At 40.9% G+C, this 22,295-nt stretch overlaps 1 protein-coding gene and 1 non-coding gene across 2 annotated transcripts in view; one reads left to right on the top strand and one right to left on the bottom strand.

Annotated features, from left to right (window-relative positions):
- LOC122687097 (ATP-binding cassette sub-family C member 4-like) overlaps positions 1–22,295 on the bottom strand; it is a 330,146-nt gene that overhangs the window by 197,938 nt on the left and 109,913 nt on the right. The window contains exons 6-8 of the mRNA XM_043892537.1: positions 19,985–20,148; positions 18,700–18,825; positions 17,312–17,561 (exon numbers count right to left, since the gene is read on the bottom strand). Of these exons, the coding sequence (XP_043748472.1) occupies positions 17,312–17,561; positions 18,700–18,825; positions 19,985–20,148 (540 nt within the window). The remainder of the gene's footprint in view (positions 1–17,311; positions 17,562–18,699; positions 18,826–19,984; positions 20,149–22,295) is intronic.
- TRNAC-GCA lies at positions 526–598 on the top strand. The gene has a single exon. It is a non-coding gene; the product is annotated as a tRNA-Cys (tRNA).

Genomic DNA, 22,295 nt, shown 5'->3' with positions numbered 1-22,295 from the left:
ATGAAACTGGAGCCTATTATACAGAGAGAAGTAAGTCAGAAAGAAAAACACCAATACAGTATATTAACACACATATATGGAATTTGGAAAGATGGTAACGATGACCCTATATTTGAGACAGCAAAAGAGACACAGATGTAAATTTTGGACTCTGTGGGAGAAGGCGAGAGTGGGATGATTTGAGAGAATAGCTATGAAACATGTATATTACCATATGTGAAACGGATCACCATTCCATGTTCTATGCATGAGGCAGTGTGCTCAAGGCTGGTGCACTGGGATGGCCCTGAGGGATGGGATGGGAAAGGAGGTGGGAGGGAGGGTCAGGATGGGAAACACATGTACACCCATGGCTGATTCATGTCAATGTATGGCAAAAACCACTATAATATTATAAAGTAATTAGCCTCCAATTAAAATAAATAACTAAACAAAAAAAGAAGTGGTGGTCCATATATACAATGGAATATTACTCAGCCACTAAAAAGAATGCATTTGAGTCAGCCCTAATGAGGTGGATGGGCTTCCCTGGTGGCTCAGATGGTAAAGCGTCTGCCTGCAATGCAGGAGACCCAGGTTCAATCCCTGGGTCAGGAAGATCCCCTGGAGAAGGAAATGGCAACCCACTCCGGTACTCTTGCCTGGAAAATTCCATGGATGGAGAAGCCTGGTAGGCTACAGCTCATGGGGTCGCAAAGAGTCAGACATGACTGAGTGACTTCCCTTTCCCTTTAATGAGGTGGATGAACTAGAGCCTATTATACAGAGTGAATTATGTCAGAAAGAGAAAAACAAATATCAAACACTAATGCACATATGTGGAATCTAGAAAGATAATTGAGATTAACCTATTTGCAGAGCAGCAATAAAGACACATAGAGAACAGACTTACGGACAAGGCAAGTGGGAGAGGAAGGAGAGGGATGTATGGGGAGAGTAAAATGGAAGCATACATTACCATATGTAAAAGAGATAGCCAATGGGAATTTGCTTTAGACTCAGGGAACTCTAATCAGGGGCTGGGTAACAACCTAGAGGGGTGAGATGGGGAGGGATGTGGGAGGGATGTTCAAGTGGGAGGAGCATGGGTAAACCTATGGCTGATTCATGTTGATGTTTGGTAGAAACCAATGCAATACTGTAAAGCAATTATCCTTCAGTTAAAAATAAATAAGTTTAAAACAAAAAACAAAAAAAAACTTGTACCTACAGAGATAACCTGGACAGCCCATGAACAGGCAACTCAATGTTCAGTGGAGGCTACTTCAGCAGATGTTAAAAATGCACACACACACACACACACACACACACACACACACACACACAAACAGTAAAATGGGAATATCCACCTCCAAATCTGAGCAGAGCAGGTGAAAGAGGAGCTCCGAGTACAGGAGGAAGTACAACCTGCTGGGAAACAGAGTCATACCAGATGGGTATGTGCCTTTCTCTGGGGAGAGCCCGAGATGTCAGTACTTCTCTAAGAAAAGAGCTGCAACAAATGAGAACTTTTTCCCTTTCCTTCTAAAAGTTAAAATGTCATTTCTGCTATACCAGAGCCCCAGGCCAAAGAACCAGAATAACTCCATGTTACACTGAGTTCATTCTCCTAGTTACCAATCACAACAAGCTCAGTGATGTCACAGAGATGTTTGTTATGACCTAACAGACCACGATGGACTAAAAACTTGGTAGCTAGTAGAGCACAGCTTTAGTGAGAAAGTTTCTTTACAAGTGGTCTCTCCTTAGGTTCCTTGAGTGCAAAGAAACATTAATGGGAGTATGTATTCAGAACTTGAAAAAAAACTAATGACAATCATACATTTACCCACTTAAAGTTTCATCGTTCAATCTGTCTTCGTCAGAACATCAATGTCACCTCATGTTTATCATTTGACACATCTACTGTTGATAAGTGTAAGTATTCTACTTTGACATATTTGTTGTTGATAAGTATAAGTAGGGGAGACAAATCATTTAATAGTTTTAAATAATTTAACAAACTTTAAATTATTTAAATTGTTTCAAACAAATTATAATTTACTAAACTTACTTTGTTTAGTAAGGAAAAAAAGCTTTTCTAAATATGAAAAACATGAAGGAAAACATAAGAGGCAGAACCTTCTTGAAACCACTAGAAAATTGCATGGTGGGAGTTTAACCCGCCTGGTACTTTTCATTAGTAGTTTTCTCTCTCCCTGGGATTCTCCCCCCAACAAATACTCAATCTGATAAGATTTACATAAAAGTTTTCTGTGAAAGGTACACTAGTAGTCTTGGATATTTTTACTGTGAATCCCTGAAAAGAAGAAATTCACAACAGAATTCAGTTGAGTTCAGTCGCTCAGTCGTGTCTGACTCTTTGAGACCCCGTGGACTGAAGCACACCAGGCTTCCCTGTCCATCACCAACTGCCAGAACTTGCTCAAACTCATGTCTATCAAGTTGGTGATGCCATCCAACCATCTCATCCTCTGTCATCTTCTCCTGCCTTCAATCTTTCCCAGTAATAGGGTCTTTTCCAATGAGTCAGTTCTTCACATCAAGTGGCCGAAGTATTTGGAGTTTCAGCTTCAGCGTCAGTCCTTCCAATGAATACTCAGGACTGATTTCCCTGAAGATTGACTGGCTGACTCTCCTAGTAGTTCAAGGGACTCTCAAGAGTCTTCTCCAACACCACAGTTCAAAAGCATCAATTCTTCGGTGCTCAGCTTTCTTTATAGTCCAACTCTCACATCCATACATGACTACTGGAAAAACCATAGCTTTGACTAGACATAACTTTGTTGGCAAAGTAATGTCCCTGCTTTTTAATATCCTGTTTAGGTTGGTGATAGATTTTCTACCAAGGAGCAAGTGTCTTTTAATTTCATGGCTGCAGTCACCATCTGCAGTGATTTTGGGTCCCCAAAAAATAAAGAATTGCTTTACTTTATAACAAAACTCTTTGTTAGGGGAGAATGTATGATGTAAATGGCAAGCAAATAAATCTTTGCCCCAGTCTTTTTTATGTATGTATAATTTGAAATAAAAATTTTTCAAAGGAAAAGAAAAGAACAACTGGTAAAAATAGAACATGATAACTTGCATCTGTGCAGGAAAAGGAAGACAGGATCCTTACATTTCTCTCAAAGACCAACTGGTAGGAGATGTTATCAACTGTTTCCCTCTTCCTCTCATCCAGGTTCACTGAGAACCTAACACTGGGCATAGCTACTCCTACCTGCCCTGATCTTGTGCTCAACAGGAGGCAGGATGGACAGATGGTGGTCTAAGGACTCCTCTGCAGACTCAACCACCACAGCCTGAGTTCTCTCTCCACACCACCTCTCCCATCGTATGGGTTCTCACCTGTTCTGACACAACTCATCCTTCTTCCAATTCTGCTTTTTTCTTGGAACAACACAATTTCAGACTCTCACTATTAATCTTTTCAAATACTGATACAACTTTTCTTTTGCTGGTTCTGAGACAGGTTTGGACCTGGGATCTTTTGCTGTAGTGCTGCAATGCTTACACCTGGACATATCTCTCCTCCAGCAACCAACTACAAAGAAATCCTATGGGACTAAAAATAACTGCATGCATGCACAGTTGGGGCAAATTCTGGACCCAAAAGATACAAAGAAATCAAAAACCCCAACTGCCACTTTTTGAAAAGCCTAGAGAAAAAAAAGCATATCAGAAAAAAAAAAAGCAGGGTACTGCACATGCCCCTGCACACAATACCACCTTAGGAGTGGACAAAACACCTAAACCACACCTGTGTCCTGACCCCGGACACACCCCCATCCTCTCCCCCTATAAGGAACAGGCTTGCCCCTCATCGGGGCACGAGCAAGCAAGGGAAACTATTATTTGTTCTCCCTCCCCGCTGCTGAAGCAGGGGCCCCAATAAAGCCTGGTCTGAATTTCTAGTCAATTTCTATTGATTAAGGAGGTTTAGAGCCCTGCTAACAGTTCCTTCCCTGGCCCTTCCCAACACCACTTCCTCCTGATCTCTTTACAACACCTCTAAGAGTGCTCACCATGCTTAAAACCCTCCAGTGACCAACAGCACCTAACTCCACACTCCCCAAGTGGCCTCTGCCTGGAGACCCTGAGTACTAACTCTACCTATTCTTCTGCATCATCTCAAATAATAATCCTCCTGGGAGCCAGTCAGGATGTCTCCAGCTGACACTTACCTCCTTACTCTGAATTCCCATGGGGGATTCCCATTACATCACATAGAGGGTGGATAACTATGTCATTCAAGCACTTACAGACACAGCCCCAACTCTAATGAGACTGAACCTTGCAGAGTCAGCCCATCATGGGTATCAGCTAAAGGAAAGAACAGACTGTAGGGCGGTTCAAATCAGCCCAACCACAGAGAAACTACAGCCTTGCATAGTCAGAGCTAACACAGCAACAAGAAAAAACTTATAATGTTATAAATCTTGTAAAGACAGAAATTCCAATTGCAGCTTAAACATATTGCCAAAACATAAAACTTAATATTCAGTGTGTGCATATCAGAATATAGAATTCTCCACCTTCAAAAAAAGAAAAATTATGCCTTAAGTGAAGAAGTAAATCTGTTGAGCACTTGTCTATAAATAACACATCTGAGGGGGAAGTTACAATCTTCCAGAGGTTAGATAAGACTTCAGTCACCATCTGATCAGCTTGTAAAGGTGCCAGAAGTGCTAGCTGAATGCTCTAGCAATCAAGGTGATGAAAAAAACAAAATTAAGTTGCCATTAAAGCCACTCTCACAGACCTGGGTTCTTGGACCCTTGAATCACTAGAAATTGAGAAGAGGCCAGATGACAAATTCAGGCAAAGCTTTAGTGGGACTCATGCTGCAATATGAGGGAGTGTAACAGACAAGAACAAAGTCTGATTCCATGTTGGATCTGTTTCATTTACTTTAATCTTTGCTTTTCGTAACTTTTGTTATTATAATCATTGTCTAAAGCTAAAGGCGTATATAATGTCCTGACCTCAAGGAACCCTGCCTCTCTGTCTGAATGTTAAACCAAAATGCCTTTGTTCACAGAAGCATCCTGAAGCTGTCCACCTGAGAATAGCTGCAAAAAAGAAGAAATTAATACGTACCCTACCCTAGGCTGGCCATTCCGGAGATATTTGCAAGATTAATGACCTTTTTACTTTACTTCCTCACCTCTTCCTGCTCTGTAGTCTACAAAAGAAACTGGCATCCAGAACCAAATAAGATGGTTATTTTGAGATACTAGTCTGCCATCTTCTTGATCAGATAACTTTCCAAATAAAGTTGTATGTCTTGCCTCAACACATTGTCTCTGATGTATTGGACTGCCATGTAATAAGAAGAGTGCACTTTGACTTAGGAGTGAAAACAACTAACAGGTGTCTTTGCTCACTCACAGGGGGCTGGGGGTGGGGGGTAAGCTAGTTCCTTAAATGGAGTGAAAGTTGAGGTGGATCAGTGGGTGGAGCTGAAGAGGCGGCTTAGGTGCTCTGCCCACCCCTTTGATGGTGCTATGTGCAGGGATCATGTGCAGTACATTGCTTTTGCTCTGGGTACCTCAGAAATGACAGTTTGGTTTTGGCCTTTTGTATCTTATTGCTCATAATTTATCCCAACTGCCAGTGCATGCAGTTATTTTTAATCTCTTATAGTTTCTTTATATTTTGTTTCTCAAAGAGATGTTTTTCCACCTATAAGCAATCCAGTAAAGCATCCCACATCCCAGCCTATCTCACCATGAAGTGCAGGATGAGCACAGGTCATGCAGGAAAGTATCAAGATCAGAAGTAGAGCCAAAAAAGACTGACTTTCCAATGGCTGATAGGGGAAAATATAAGCAGCCTTGTAAACAATATAACCTCAGAGATGCATTTTACTGGATGTAAAAGTTATTTAAGATTTTTAGTGCTTTGAAGTTAAAACAAGATCTTTTGAAATCCTATTGAAGTAGTGCAATACCAAAACCACAGGGCCCCTTTCTTCATTTAGAGAAAAATAGATGGACTTCTTGCTTATGAGGTTATAATATCAATAAATCTTCATTTTCTGTACATGAAAAAAAGGAAATTGAAAAGCATGTGTAAACAAGAAGATACAATGTTATGAAACCCATATGTAGGTCCACAGGTAAAACCCCTAAACCCCTTCCAAGGTGGGCAGGGGTGGTAGATTTTCCTCCTAGGGCTCCCAGACATGATAAGTGGAAATTATGAGATATGACCATACAGTCTACCAAGTAAGCTGCAGGAAGTAGCAGGGCTCAACACCATACTATGTTCTAAACTCTATACCTCATAATGATTCCAAATGATCTACGGTCAAACCTTGCCCAGTTCTGACAACCTAGTCAGTAAACTCAGCTGATCTTTTCTCCCTTTCCTGTTTCCAAATTCACCTTTTAATTGGGGTTAACACACGTAAGTGAGAGGCACGGAAAGGAAGAAAAATGAACATCAGATCAGATAATTATATTCATTTCTTATTTCCTTTTATAAACTAGAAAGGAGGTTGAATCAGACTTGGTTGGTCATTGGGGTGGATTGTACAGCAAACACTGGGGGATTTCAAAAGCCTCTCAGAATAAAAAACCAAGTTTATGATCTTCTCTTCCCCTTGTTGTTCATTCACTCGGTTGTGTTCAACTCTTTGTGACCCTAATGACTGCAGCACCCCAGGTTTCCCCATACTTCACCATCTTCAGCAGCTTGCTCAAACTCACATCCATTGAGTCAATGATGCCATCCAACTATCTCATCCTCTGTTATCCTCCCACCTTCAATCTTTCCCAGCATCAGGGTCTTTTCTAATGAGTCAGCTCTTAGCATCAGGAGGTCAAAGTATTGGAGTTTCAGCTTCAGCATCAGTCCTTTCAGTGAATATTCAGGACTGATTTCCTTGAGGATTGACTAGTTGAATCTCCTTGCAGTTCAAGGGACTCTCAAGAGTCTTCTCCAACACCATAGTTCAAGAGCATCAATTCTTCAGTGCTCAGCTTTCTTTATAGTCCAACTCTCACATCCATACATGACTACTGGAAAAACCATAGCTTTGACAATATGGATCTTTGTCAGCAAGGTATTGTCTCTGCTTTTTAATACAGTGTCTGTGGAAAATTCTGAAAGAGATGGAAATACCAGGCCACCTGACCTGCCTCTTGAGAAACCTGCATGCAGATCAGGAAGCAACAGTTAGAACTGGACATGGAACAACAGACTGCTTCCAAATAGGAAAAGGAGTACGTCAAGGCTGTATATTGTGACCCTGCTGATTTAACTTATATGCAGAGAACATCATGAGAAACATTGGGCTGGATGAAGCACAAGTTGGAATCAAGATTGGCAAGAGAAATATCAATAACCTCAGATATGCAGATGACATCACCCTTATGGCAGAAAGCCCAGAGGAACCAAAGAGCCTCTTGATGAAAGTGAAAGAGGAGAGTGAAAAAGTTGGCTTAAAGCTCAACATTCAGAAAACTAAGATCATGGCATCTGGTCCCATCATTTCATGGCAAATCAATGGGGAAGCAGTGGAAACAGTGGCTGACTTCATATTTTTGGGCTCCCAAATCACTGCACATGGTGACTGCAGCCATGAAATTAAAAGATACTTACTCCTTGGAAGGAAAGTTATAACCAACCTAGACAGCATATTAAAAAGCAGAGACATTACGTTGCCAACAAAGGTCCTTCTAGTCAAGGCTATGGTCTTTCCAGTAGTCATGTATGGATGTGAGAGTTGGACTATAAAGAAAGCTGAGTGCTAAAGAATTGATGCTTTTGAACTGTGGTGCTGGAGAAGACTCTTGAGAGTCCCTTGTACTGCAAGGAGATCCAACCAGTCCATCCTAAAGGAGATCAGTCCTGAGTGTTCATTAGAAGGACTGATGCTGAAGCTGAAACTCCAATCCTTTGGCCACCTGATGCGAAGAGCTGACTCATTAGAAAAGACCCTAATGCTGGGAAAGATTGAAGGCAGGAGGAGAAGGGGATGACAGAGGATGAGGTGGTTGTACGGCATCACCAACTCAATGGACATCAGTTTGGGAAAACTCTGGAAGTTGGTGATAGACAGGAAGTTCTGGTGTGCTGCATCCATGGGGTCACAAACAATCAGAAAGGACTGAGTGACTGAATTGAACTGAACTGAGGTTTGTCATAGCTTTTCTTCCAAGGAGCAAGCATCTTTTAATTTCATGGCTGCAGTCACCATCTGCAGTGATTTTGTAGCCAAAAAAATATATAGTTTCTCACTGTTTCCATTGTTTCCCTATCTATTTGCCATGGAGTGATGGGACTGGATGCCATGATCTTCATTTTATGAATGTTGAGTTTTAAGCCAGCTTTTTGGCTCTCCTCTTTCACTTTCATCAAGAGGCTCTTTAGTTCTTCTTCACTTTCTGCCATAAGGGTGGTGTCATCTACATATCTGAGGTTATTGATATTTCTCCTGGCAATCTTGATTCCAGCTTGTGCTTTATCCAGTCCAATGTTTCTCATGGTGCACTATGCATATAAGCTAAATAAGCAGGGTGACAATATACAGCCTTGATGTACTCTTTTCCTTATTTGGAACCTGTCCACTGTTCCGTGTCTGGATCTAACTGTTTGTTCTTGACCTGCATACAGATCTCTCAGGAGGCAGGTAAGGTGGTCTGGTATTCCCAACTCTTGAAGAATTTTCCACAGTATTTTTGTGATCCACACTATCAAAGCCTTTAGTGTAGTCAATAAAGAAGAGATAGATGTTTATCTGGAACTCTCTTGCTTTTTCTATAATCCAAAGAATGTTGGCAATTTGATCTCTCATTCCTCTGCCTTTTCTAAATCCACCTTGAACATCTGGAAGTTCTCAGTTCACATATTGTTGAAGCCTAGCTTGGAAAATTTTGAGCATTACTTTGCTAGCGTATGAGAGGAGTGAAACTGTTCAGTAGTTTGAACATTCCTTGGCATTGTCTTTGGGATTGGAATGAAAACTGACCTTTTCCAGTCCTGTGGCTACTGCTGAGTTTCCAAATTTGCCAGCATATTAGAACTCCATATTTCAACAAATCCAGGTATTTTACAGCCTCATAACCCAAAACAGCCCAGCATTCACCTCTCCTTCCTGCCATACCCAATTCAAGACATGCCCTGAGTTGTGCTTGAATGCTCTGAAATCTGGCCAAGTCTATTTCACTCTAAACCAAAGCACATCATCTCGTCCCTGGACCATGTACTACATCAGCCTCCTGACACACTCATCTCCCTGCCTCTGTTCTAGGTCCTCACCCCACCTCCCTGTCCAGTTCCAAGGCTGCAGCCAGGCTGAGTTCTGAGACACTAAAAACCTTAACTTGTGGTTTCCTGTACAGCTCCCTGCTCAGACCTCCAGTACTCCCTACTCTGCAGCCTCAGACATTTTTGGTTCCTTCTTATGCACGAAAAGCCTTTGTCACAGTCACCATCCCCATGAAGATGCAAAGAATCAGCTTCCCACCTCCCCCACCCCCACACATGAAACTCTCCAGTCTTCCCAGGAAGTACCATCTCCAAAATTAAACCAGCGTCTCTAAAAATTACTTCATTTCACCTCAGACTTCTCCTTCCAAGGACTAATGACACAAAAACACATATCCACAGTGAGTTTCACTATTTGGTTTGTTATTAATCCCCAGCTTGATGAAAGAAATTCCAAGGAGGACAGACTTCTCTGTATTTCCTTACCAGCCATTATACATACACACCGAGCCTGTGCCAGGCTTCAATTATTTATTCAATTATCTTGGTGATGGAATAGATGAATGAATACCAAATTTGCCTCTAAAACATCTAGTGTAAACCAAGACAGGTTTTTCCTCTCAACTAATTTTATTTTTCAAATGATCTTGACATCCTCTCTATTGGATTTGCACAGTTTGGATTTGTTTCCTCTTTTCCACAACTAGGGCACTGTTTCCCAAATGTGGCCTCTTTTCAGGTACCCAGGGAGATTTACTAAATGCATATTAATAAACACCTTGGACTCCAGCCAACACCTAGTGACTTGGAATCTCCAAGGTGTGATCACTTAGTTTTAATAAGCACTCCAGGTGATTCTGATAAACTAGAGAACTAAACTTTTTCAGGGTTAGAGACATCAAATGAACTTAAAAAGAGTCTAAAATCTAAAATTTTAAATTATATATATTTCAATAATGATTTCAACCCACCAGGAAGCAGTTTGCCATTCTGACACTAACCCTTCTCATCACTCTATTATTGGCCATTTGTCCCACATTTACTGAAAATGACTGAGAGAAAGATCTAAATTCCTAGGCTACCTTTCTGCCAGAAATTTTATGTACATGAGAGAAAATTGATTTTTCCTGCCCAAATCAAAGGTGCTTCCTTTACCAGGACACAAAGAAACCTGACAAAGTCAGCACCAGGAAAATTCAAAGTTCTCAGCAGGTCATAATGTTAGTGTTATTGCACACACCTACAGAGGAAGGAATTTCAAGCCTCAAACACAGTTCAGTTGAATTTTGGTGGGAAAAAATATCCTACCCAAATATTTTAGCACAATTCCCTAAAAACCTTATTTAGGACCCCTTTTGTGCTACACTCTTTGATTCACCACATAATCCACCAAAGAATAAGAGTTAACACTTTTCCCACTAAAACCACGCTTAATGGTTAGGCATTTGCAGAATCCCTCCCAGACATGATGGGGCTGGATGGTTCCTTCAGTTGCCTACTTTCTTGGCACCTGCTATTTGTGAGGACTACAAAGATGAATGAGGCACTGTATCTGCCCTTTAGATAAGTCTGGAGTTCAGGGAAGGAAAGAAATCCACAAATGTGGTTTAGTGAGGGCAAAGTCACATCTATGAGCTCAAAGGAAGAGATGGGGATTAACGAGGGTGTGATGGCTAATTTCATGCCACCTTGACTAAACCACAGTCTTCAGACACCTGCCCAAACACATCTGGTTATTACAGTGAAAATATTTTTAGATGAGATTAGTATTAAAATCAGTAGACTCAGTAAAGCAGATTATCCTTCTGTAGAAGAATACTAAGTAGCCTAGATGGCAATGGTCTGGCTCTTTTGCCCCACTTCCTATAAACAATGATGTTACATGATTATGTAATGGCTGAGATCATCTATAGTACTGCACACGCACAATACAAAGCAACAGCTTGGCCACTTGCCACTTCTGTTCATGTATACCTTATAAGCCCACCTGAAAATCCCTGCTGCTGCTGCATCAGCCACTAGCAAATAAAGCTTGTCCGTAGTTCCTATGGTGCCTCGCACTTTCATCCAGCTTCCCAGTTCACACTTTGTCTACCCTAGGTTCAGAGACCAGCGAGACACCTGTATAATGTGGGTGGGCCTCATGCAATTAGACAAAGGCCTTAAGAGAAAAAAGACTAACATACAATGGAGAAAAGACAGCCTCTTCAATCAGTGATAATGAAAAAACTGGACAGCTACATATAAAAGAAAGGTATTAGAACACTCTAACACCACACACAAAAATAAACTTGAACTGGATTAAAGACTTAAATGTAAGGCCAGAAACTATAAAACTTTTAGAGGAAAAGTAGGCAGAACACTCTTTGACATAAATCACAGCAAGATTCTCTTTGACCCAATTCCTAGAGTAATGGAAATAAAAACAAAAATAAGCAAATGGGATATAATTAAACTTAGAAGTTTTTGCACAGCAAAGGAAACAATAAACATGATGAAAAGACAACCATCAGAATGGGAGAAAATAATTGCAGATGAAACAACTGACAAAGGATTAATCTACAAAATATATAAGCAACTCATGAAACTTATCAGAAAAACAAACAACCCAATCAAAAAGTGGGCAGAAGACCTAAACGGACACTTCTCCAAAGACATACAGATAGCCAATAAACACATGAAAAGATGCTCAACATCACTCATTATTAGAGAAACACAAATAAAAACTAAAAGAAGTACCACCTCATACCACTCAGATTGGCCATCATCAAAAAACCTTCAAACAATAAATGTTGGAGAGAATGTGGAGAAAGGGGAACCCTCTTACGCTGTTAGTGGGAATGTAAATCGATACAGCCACTATGGAGAACAGTATGAAAGTCCTTAAAAGTCTAGGAATAAAACTACCATATGACCCAGAAATTCACAACTGAGCATTCACCCTGAGAAAACCATAATTCAAAAAGACATGTGTACCTCAATGTTCACTGCAGCACTATTTACAATAGCATGGACATGGAAGCAATCTGGATATTTATCAACAGATGAATGGATAAAGAAATTGTGGTACATATATACAATGGAATATTTGTTGTTGTTTTTCCATCACTAAGTCATGTCTGACTCTTTGCAACCCCATGGACTGCAGCACACCAGGCCTCCCTGTCCTTCACCATCTCCCAGAGTTTGCCCAAGTTCAAGTCCATTGAATCAGTGATGTCATCCAACCATCTCATTCTCTGTTGCCCACTTCATCTCCTGCCCTCAATCTTTCCCAGCATCAGAGTCTTTTCCATTGAGTTAGCTCTTTGCGTCAGGTGGCCAAAGTATTGGAGTTGCAGCTTCAGCATCAGTCCTCCCTATGAATATCCAGGGCTGATTTCCTTTAGGATTGACTGGTTTGATCTCCTTGCAGTCCAAGGGACTTTCACAAGTCTTCTCCAGCACCGCAATTTGAAAGCATCAATTCTTTGGTGCTCAGCCTTCTTTATGGTCCAGCTCTCACATCCACACATGACTACTAGAAAGACCATAACTGACTATACAGACCTTACATCTTGTTAGCAAGATCATGTCTTTCCTTTTTAATATGCTGTCTCGGTTTGTCATAGCTTTCCTTCCAATAAACAAGTGTCTTCTAATTTCAAGGCTGCAGTCACCATCTGCAGTGATTTTAGAGCTCAAGAAAAGAAAATCTGTCACTACTTAGAACTTTATCCCTCCTATTTACCATGAAGTGATGGGATCAGATGCCATGATCTTAGTTTTTTAATACTGAGTTTTAAACCAGCTTTTTCACCCTCCTTTTTCGCCCTCATTAAGAGGCTCTTTAGTTCTTCTTTGCTTTTTGCCATTAGAGTAGTATCATCTGCATACCTGAGGTTGCTGATATTTCTCCCAGCATTCTTGATTCCAGTTTATAACTAACAAACGCCAGGCTGGCATTTCTCTCTTATTTCTCTGCATATAAGTTAAATAAACATGGTGACAATATACAGCCTTGTCGTAATCCTTTCCCAATTTTGAACCAGTCCATTGTTCCATGTCCAGTTCTAACTGTTGCTTCTTGACCTGCATACAGGTTTCTCAGAAGACAGGTAAGATGGTCTGGTATTCCCAATTCCTTAAGAATTTTCCAGTTTGTTGTGATCCATACAGTCATAGACTTTAGCATAGTCAATGAAGCAGAAATAAATGTTTTTCTGGAATTCCCTTGCTTTCTCTAAGATCCAATGAATGTTGGCAATTCCTTAAAAAGGAATGAATTTGAGTCAGTTGTAGTGAGGTGAATGAAACTACAGCCTGTTATATACAGAGAAGTCAGAAAAAGAAAAACAAATATCATAAATTAATGCATAAATATGGAATCTAGAAAAATGATACTGATGAATCTATTTGCAGGGAAGGAATGGAGAAGCAGATATAGAGAACAGACTTGTGGACACAGCAGGGGAAGGAGAGGGTGGGACATACACTGAGAGAGAAAAATAGCACTGACATATATACACTATCATGTGTAAAACAGAGGTGGCTCAGTGGTAAAGAATCAACTTGCCAATGCAGGAGACACAGGTTCAATCCCTGGGTTGGGAAGATCCCCTGGAGTAGGAAATGGCAACCCACTCCAGTATTCTTGCCTGGAGAATCCCATGGACAGAGGAGCCTAGCGGGTTACAGTCCAGGGGGTTGCAAAGAGTTGGACATGGCTGAGCAACTTAGCTAGATGGAAGTTGCTGTGTAACACAGGGAGCTCAACCTGGTGCTGTGACAACCTGGAGGGGTCGGATGTGGAGGGGAGGGAAGTGTAAGAGGGAGGTCATATATACGTGTAATTATGACTGATTCATGACGTTGCATGGCAGAAACCAACATAACATTGCAAAGTAATTATCCTCCGATTAAAAATCAATCAATAAATAAAATGAAAATAGGGCTTCCCTGGTAGCTCAGATGGTAAAGAATTTGCCTACAATGTGGGAGACCCTGGTTCAATACCTGAGTTGGGAAGAACTGCTGGAAAAGGAAATGGCAACCAATTCTAGTATTCTTGCCTGGAGAATTCCACCGACAGAGGAGCCTGGTGAGCTACAATCCACAGGATTGAAAAGAGTCTGAGGTTTAAGATGGGATGTATGTATGATTATGACTGATTGATGATCTTGTACAGCAGAAATCAGCACAACATTGTAAAGCAATTATCCTCCAATTAAAAATAAATAAATAAATAAAATGAAAATAGGGCTTCCCTGGTAGCTCAGATGATAAAGAATCTGCCTACAATGCAGGAGACCCAGGCTTGATCCCTAGGTTGGGAAGAACTGCTGGAAAAGGAAATGGCAACCAACTTCAGTATTCTTGCCTGGAGAATTCCATGGACAGAAGTGCCTGGTGGGCTACAGGCCACAGGATTGAAAAGAGTCTGAGGTTTAAGAGGGGATATATGTGTAATTATGACTGATTCATGATCTTGTACAGCAGAAATCAACACAACATTGTAAAGCAATTATCCTCCAATTAAAAATAAATAAATAAAATGAAAATAAGAAAAAAAAAAAAAAAGAGAAAAAAGACTGAACAACTCCAAACAGGAGGAAATTCTGTGTCAAGATCATCATTGGACTCCAGATACATTTTAGCATAAAGTCTCATGGTTTTAATCTTCTTTTATTTCATGATGGCTGGCAAGACTTTAAGACTAACTTTGTTAATCAAGACTGAGTGTTCCTAATTATCTACAAGACTCAGGAGCCCAGACCAGGAGCCAGGCCAGCAGAGTCTACATGAACACCAGGCTGTGCTAACCACAACTCTCTTTAGAGAGCAGGCCCGCTGAGTCCAGTTAGGCTGGTTTGATACACAGACAGACACAGAAAACAAAGGGAACATTCAGATCTATTTCCACTCTTGATAAGATCCAGCTCCCCTAAGCTGAAACACACTACCACATACACACACCAAAGATCAATGTTCCAGGAATGCTAACCCCAGTCTGCTCCCTCCCTCTGCATTTCTCTGGCTTCTAGAGCAGGTTGAGCCACCCTGGGCCTTTGTAGGCTCCCAGCCATTTCCTGTAACTGTTGTTTCAGTCAATCCAGTATGTATTTGATGCCAATGATATGTCCAGTATGGTCCGGGCACTACACTAAAGAATCAGATACAGTCTACCAGACACAGTCAGTTGTCACGGGGCTTGGAACACTACCAGGGAGTTAACATCAGCCCACCCGACATGACGCTGGGTGGCTCGGGAGTGGCTGTGTACATAAATGGAAGCCCTGGATCAGTGTGAACTAAAGTGCTGGGAGAGGCTCATGGGGCTGCTGGAGGCTCAGCAGTATTTGCTTAAATCAATGAGAGAAGAGAAGGCGACCCAGGGGGCCTAACAGAGTGAGCCAAGATCCCAAAGTGGGGGTGATTGTGGCAGTCACAGAGACAACCTCACCACCTCCCTCCCCTCCTCACTTGTCAGAGTGCTGGGAAACAAAAAGAATGGCCAGTGGAGCTAACAGTTAAAATTTTTAATTTTTCAGAAGCAGGGAAACTTTGCACATCTTCAGAGTGAGACTAGTTGATGTAAATCACACTTAAGGAGTTACTCCACTTGGCAGAAGGTACTAAGAAGACAATAATGTAACAATGGCTAAGAAACCAGGCTTTGGGTAGAATCCTAGAATGTCACTTACAGGTTATTTGAGGATGGGTGAGTTGTTTCACCTGATACAGAAACCTGTTTCCTTAATTGTAAAGCAGGGACACATGCTTATCTCATTCAATTGCTGCCAGGATTAAATGAGAAAACCTGTAAGACTTTGCATTACCCAGACCACACAGTGAGCCCTGGCAATCAGTGATCAAAGATAGCAGCTGTGTCAAAGTCACAGCGCTGTAACAAAATCACAGCAGTATGGCACATGTATGAAGCCTCCATCTGGACACATTGCCCTGTCATTGACAATGTGACTATGGCCCAGGGATATTCCTAAGTGTTTTCTTCCAAAATGCGAAAGCAAAGGGGAAAAAAAAAATGTTGAACTGAATGAACCATCCCTTAACAGTGTTGCTAGAAGCCCCTAGCAGAAAGAATGATAAAACTCAGGGGACCAGAACTAACCCTGTACAACTGATCTGCTTTGTGAGTAATCATTTTTTTATAGTACATAGAAACTTCATCATAAAAAAATTCAACTTTTATGATAAGACCCCAAAATAAAATAAAATTGCACCCAAACCTAACTTCACTATAGATCTGTTACTGGCTGTCCATCACTGAGAAGGACAAAAGAAATTAAATATTTTATAAAGCCCAGACACTCAAAGTCATGCCCAGGCTGGCTCACAGAGCCAGTTTACCTTCATTTTAGACCTACGCATAAACATGCAAGTACTTCAGAGCCTCCTGTATGCCAGGCTCTTATTTTGGTGATGTAAATTATTTGCCCTTGGCAATACAGAGACAGGAAAAATGGAGACAGTGGGTATGGTGGAAATCACAAATCTGAAAGGAAGAAGCCAACTAGCGATAGGATTAAAGAGTAGGGATAAAGACTAGAGATAGGATTAAAGAGTAAGTGTAAAGAGGACAAGTCAGATCCAAAAGGCATGTTCAGAAATCAACAAGCAAACCAATTGTGGAGGAAAGAAACCATTTTTAAAGAGTGAATTAAGTGAATCTGAGGTCACTCTTCCTGTCCAAGGAGCCTGACCTCTCAGCAAGTTCTTTCCCTCCAGATTCAGAGAGGAATCCAATTCCCCCCAGGAATGAACACAGCTGCTAGTCATTAAAGTTAACACAGGAGATGCAATCTGTTTACTTCTTTTGCTTTTAGACATTTTAGTTGCCCTGTAGCCATCACTTTTACATCAAGAACCCTGTGCCACTGCTACTGCTGCTCATAAATGAGCAGTGGTCTTACATTATTTGTAATGTATTCTACCAAAGAAGAGAGGGGAGTATGTATGACATTTTGGAACAGCTACCAGCTATGCCCGAAAGCATTAAATCTCACCTAACTGGAACACAGTGACACCAAATAAAAGGAACCATTTTACCTAAAATCTACCTAAAACTTTAAAAAGTTGTCTGTCACCAAACCTTGATTCTTTGGACACTGGCGACTGTTTCTGCTACGCTCTCGATGGCCATGGGGAAGAGGAGGATGCCTGTAAACCTCACAACTTGGTACAGTGTTATGGCCAAAAACACTTGGTTAACTGTGATCATGTTGCCAAGAACCACATAGGTGGTAAAGGTGACAAAAAGGATGACTTTGCTTGCAATGTCAAAGAATATCAAATTCATTCCATCAAGGTAGGAACTTCTCAGAACCTTGGAAATTTCCTTCCTGTAAAAGAGAGAAGGAAATAGATTTTAAAAGAAGCATCAACATCCAAGCTATGAATTCAAGTGCCTTGTGTGAGTGGTCCCTTTCTAGGGGTGGACACAGATTAATATAAACCATGCCTCACATCATGGAGACACTATACAGTGCACACTTGGGGCTCTGCCCTGACCCAAGGACCACACACTTCATCATCACTCCATCTCCCAACTAAATGGAGGCTTAATGTCACACTTTTAAACATTTTGGGTCAATAACACTTGAGTCTGAACATTCATTCAACAAGCATTCGTAATCACAAGTCCTGTGCAGGGTACCTTGAGGATGACAGAAAGAGAGAACTTGTCCCTTCCAGGAGTTCAAGAACTTAGAAAAGAAGATGGGTGACCCAGTGGTTAAGACTCTGTGCTTTTAACACAGCATCCATGGTTTGATCCCTAGTCAGGGAACTAAGATTTCACATGTCCACCAAGACATTAGACAGAGGCAGCCAGCATGGCCCCTAAGGGAGCACAGAGCAGAGATGTGTAACCCAGAGCAGTAAAGTCAGGGCAATTCACACATACATGGACCCTGAGAAGATGAGTGGGAGTCAGTTAGGGATGGTGGAAGCCAGAGAAGAAGGAAGATGAGAGAGTGTATTCCCAGCAGAGGGAGGGGCCTTAGAAAGCTGCAAAGGTGAGAGGTAACAGGGTGCAGCCAGAGAATTATGAATACCTTGTGCTTGAGTATAAACACTCGTCAGATATTTAAATGAAAGATGGAAAAAATTTCTATAAACCTAAAGCAAATTCAAAAGGAAAGGTATTTTCATGGCTCTGTTTGGAATAAAAAATACTGTTTCATAAAGTTTGGCCCAATACAAATATACCTAATCTCTACAATCTTCCCATTTGTTCTATATTAACATAAATTGTAGTTTTAGTTTAAATGTCAACTCAAATACTAACATCTTAGGATCATTGCTTCCTTGGGATTTGGGGTATTAATATGTGAAATTTCATTTCTATATAAGAAAGAAGCATATATATTTTTCTTTTAGGAGGATAGTAAAGAAAAGAACAGTAATACTTTTAAACTATTCAGTAAAAACAGGAAATAAAAAAGTACGAACTGTGGTTTGACATATACAGAAAGTTACCTTCTCAATCTGGTAATAAGCTCTGCAAATGACTTTTCCCAAGCATACATTTTTATTGTTCTGATGCCAGTTATAACTTCATTCATGGTCCTGAGCCTGGTGTCTGTGAAAGCTGCAGTCTTACTCCTAAGGGAACAAATGTGAGAGATGAGCCTTAGTGATCACAGCAAAAATTTCCTTACTGACAGCAGCGGTGGCACAGTCAGAGACCAGGGATCAAATTATTTCCTACAGCTCTCCTAAGCTGACAACACAGGCAGGTCCTACTCAAAGTACAAACGGAGGAAGACTTCAATTAGGAAGTAAACCATTCAGCCCAATTCAACAAATAACTTGGAGAACTTGCAGTATTGGCTAAGGAAGACCTGAAGTAAGTCAGGTACAAACCGCCTGCCCAGGGAGGTTGTGGTCAGGTAAGGAAGGCAGAAGACACCCAAATCTAACAGAAAGACAATGTGCTATAATAAAATAAGATTAAAGTGCTGGAGAGCAGAAAAGATGGGGCTGTGAATTCCACTGGCAAAGGAGAGCAAGAAAAGCTTCAGAGATCTGGTAGCACTCAAACAGGGCCTCAAAGGATAAGGAACATCTTTCTGTGGTAAAGATAAGAAATGAAATTCCAAGTAGAGAAAAATAACATGCATAAAGTCACCAAAAAAAGAAAGGAAAAGAGCTCAATGTGCTTCAAACAGTTCAACATCTCCATCACCTGACAATCTGAACAACACACCTCCAATCCCCTGATATATGTTTCAAGTCTAATTCATCACCATTAGACCCTTCATCACTAGACACTTTTATCACATAAGCTGCTAGTATTGTGTGATTTTATAAATTTATATCTTTATGCCCTTGGAGTTCTGATAACTTAATGCAAACAGTGAATTAAAAGCAAGACATGAACTTAAATAACTGAAAATGATCCTAATACAAGCATAGCAAAAATATATGCAGCTTGAATTGGACCTAAAGGATGATTACTATTTAATAATGTTTAAATAACTTGGACTTAGGTAAATTCTGCTTACAGACACTATACTTATTCAAGTACAATTCCAGGAAGAGCCAGGAAATGGCTTCACCTTTCCCTCTTCAAGATCAGTCTTTGGTTTAAGGATGGAGCCTCCACTAGCTAAGCCTGAAGGGTCTACAACACATGCAAAAAAAGGAGATCAGAGAAGGTTGTTGTTGTTGTTGTTGTTGTTGTTGTTGTTTAACAGAAGCATGGACTGTGGATTCACCAAGTACATATCATCTATTTTTTTTAAACCAGTGTTTCTCTTACCGGAGTGATAAAAACAACTTTCCAGAGAAGCTTTGCAAAAGCATCAAAATAATGAGGAGTGCCATCCCGGCAAGAGATGATATTCCTATTTCCATCCAGAGCAGGATGATCACTGCGATAGCCGTAAGTGGCCCAATCCACAGGATGTGCAAGCGTATCATTACCTTAAAAGAAAAGGACAAAGTCTTCTTAGAACTGTATAAAAGAAAAACCATAAGCACACAATTTAGAAACAATCTGCTCTGAAGGAAGAGACAGGAACCTAAATAGAAATGATCTCAGTGGGTTTTAAACCTGCTGAAGCAGAAATAGAAGCATCCTCCCCAGATGATGCTGTTCTGGGGCAGCACAAGGCTGGGTTCAGGGACGTCCAGGGAGAAGCAGACAGGCACACTGGAAGGAAAATGTTGATTTTGTCAACAATGCGGATTATCTCAGGGCATCCCTAAACTCTCTGTGTGTCCCCAAATTCAGGTGCCTTTTTCCCTGGGGCTCCCTGAAACCCCAGGAAAGTCTACATTATGGTACCTACCACTCCCTCCAGTAATGACTTGTGTATTTACCTCCCTGATGGGCTTTGACTTCTCCAGGGCAGAAACTAAGCCTTATTCATCCCTGAAACTGAAGAGGTACCTGACTTCATGTCTGATGAATGAATAACTGAAACAGAAGTTGTTGTTGTTCATCACTTAGTCATTTCTGACTCTTTGTGACCCCATGGACTGCAGCACACCAGGCTTCCCTGTCCATCACCATCTCCAGCTTGCTCAAACTCATATCCATTGAGACAGTGGTGCCATCCAACCATCTCATCCTCTCTTTCCCCCTTCTCCTATTGCCCTCAATCTTTCCCAGCATCAAGGTCTTTTCCAGTGAGCCAACTCTTCACATCATGTGGCCAAAAGATTAAAGCTTCGGCTTCACCATCATTCAATCCAGTGAATGTTCAGGGTTGATTCCCTTTAGGATTGACTGGTTTGATCTCCTTCCTATCCAAGGGACTCTCAGAAGTTTTCTCTAGCACCACAGTTTGAAAGTATTAATTCTTTGGCACTCAGATTTCATGATATGGTCCAACTTTCATATCCATATAAGACTAGTGAAAAAACCATAGCTTTCACTACATGGACCTTTGTCAGAAAAGTAATGTCTCTCCTGTTAATAGGCTATCTAGCTTTCTTATAACATTTTTTTTTTTTCACAAGGGACAGGCGTCTTTTAATTTCAAGGCTACAGTCACCATCTACAGTGATTTGGGAGCCCAAGAAAACAAAGTGAGTCACTGTTTCCATTGTTTCCCCATCTGTTTGCCATGAACTGATGGGACTGGATGCCTTGATCTTAGTTTGTTGGATGTTGAGTTTTAAGTCAGCTTTTTAACTCTCCTCTTTCACCTTCATCAAGAGGCTTTTTAGTTCCTCTTTGCTTTCAGCCATTAGAGTCGTGTCATTTGCACATCTGAGGTTATTGATATTTCTCCCAGCAATCTTGATTCCAGCTTCACCCAGCCCAGGACTCCACATGATGTACTCTGTATGAAAGTTGAATAAGCAGGGTAACAATATACAGCCTTGACATATTCCTTTCCTCATTTGGAACCAGTCCATTATGCTATGCACAGTTCTAACTCTTCCTTCTTGACCTGCATACAGGTTTCTTGGGAGGCAGGTAGGTAGTCTAGTATTCCCATCTCTTAAAGAATTTCCCATATTTTATTGTGATCCACACAGTGAAAGGCATTAGCATAGTTAATGAAGCAGTAGATGTTCTTCTGGAATTCCCTTCCTTTTTCTATGACCCAAGGAATGTTGGCAATTTGATCTATAATTCCTCTGCCTTTTCTAAATCCAGCTTATACATCTGAAATTTCTCTGTTCCTGTATTGTTGGAGCCTAGATTGAAGGATTTAGAGCATTACCTTGCTAGCATGTGAAATGAGTGTAATTGTGTGGTATGTGGAACATTCTTTGACATTGCCTTTCTTTGGGATTGGAACAAAAACTGACCTTTTCCAGTCCTGTGGTTGCTGCTTAGTTTTCCAAATTTGCTGGCATTTTGTGTGCACTTTAACAGCATCATTTTTTTAGGATTTAAAATAGCTCAACTGGAATTCTATCATGCCCACTAGCTTTGTTGGTAGTAATGCTTCCTAAGGCCCATGTGACTTCATACTCCAGGATGTTTGGCTCAAGGTAAGTGATCATGCTATCATGTTCATCTGTGTCATTAAAATCTTTTTTGTATGGTTCTTCTGTGTATTCTTGCCACCACTTCTTAATATGTTCTGTTTCTGTTAGGTCCATACCATTTC

Source organism: Cervus elaphus, chromosome 30, assembly GCF_910594005.1.
Source record: "Cervus elaphus chromosome 30, mCerEla1.1, whole genome shotgun sequence".
Taxonomy (NCBI): Eukaryota; Metazoa; Chordata; class Mammalia; order Artiodactyla; family Cervidae; genus Cervus; species Cervus elaphus.
Note: the sequence above shows the minus strand (reverse complement) of the source record. Positions and strands in the feature narration are given on the sequence as shown.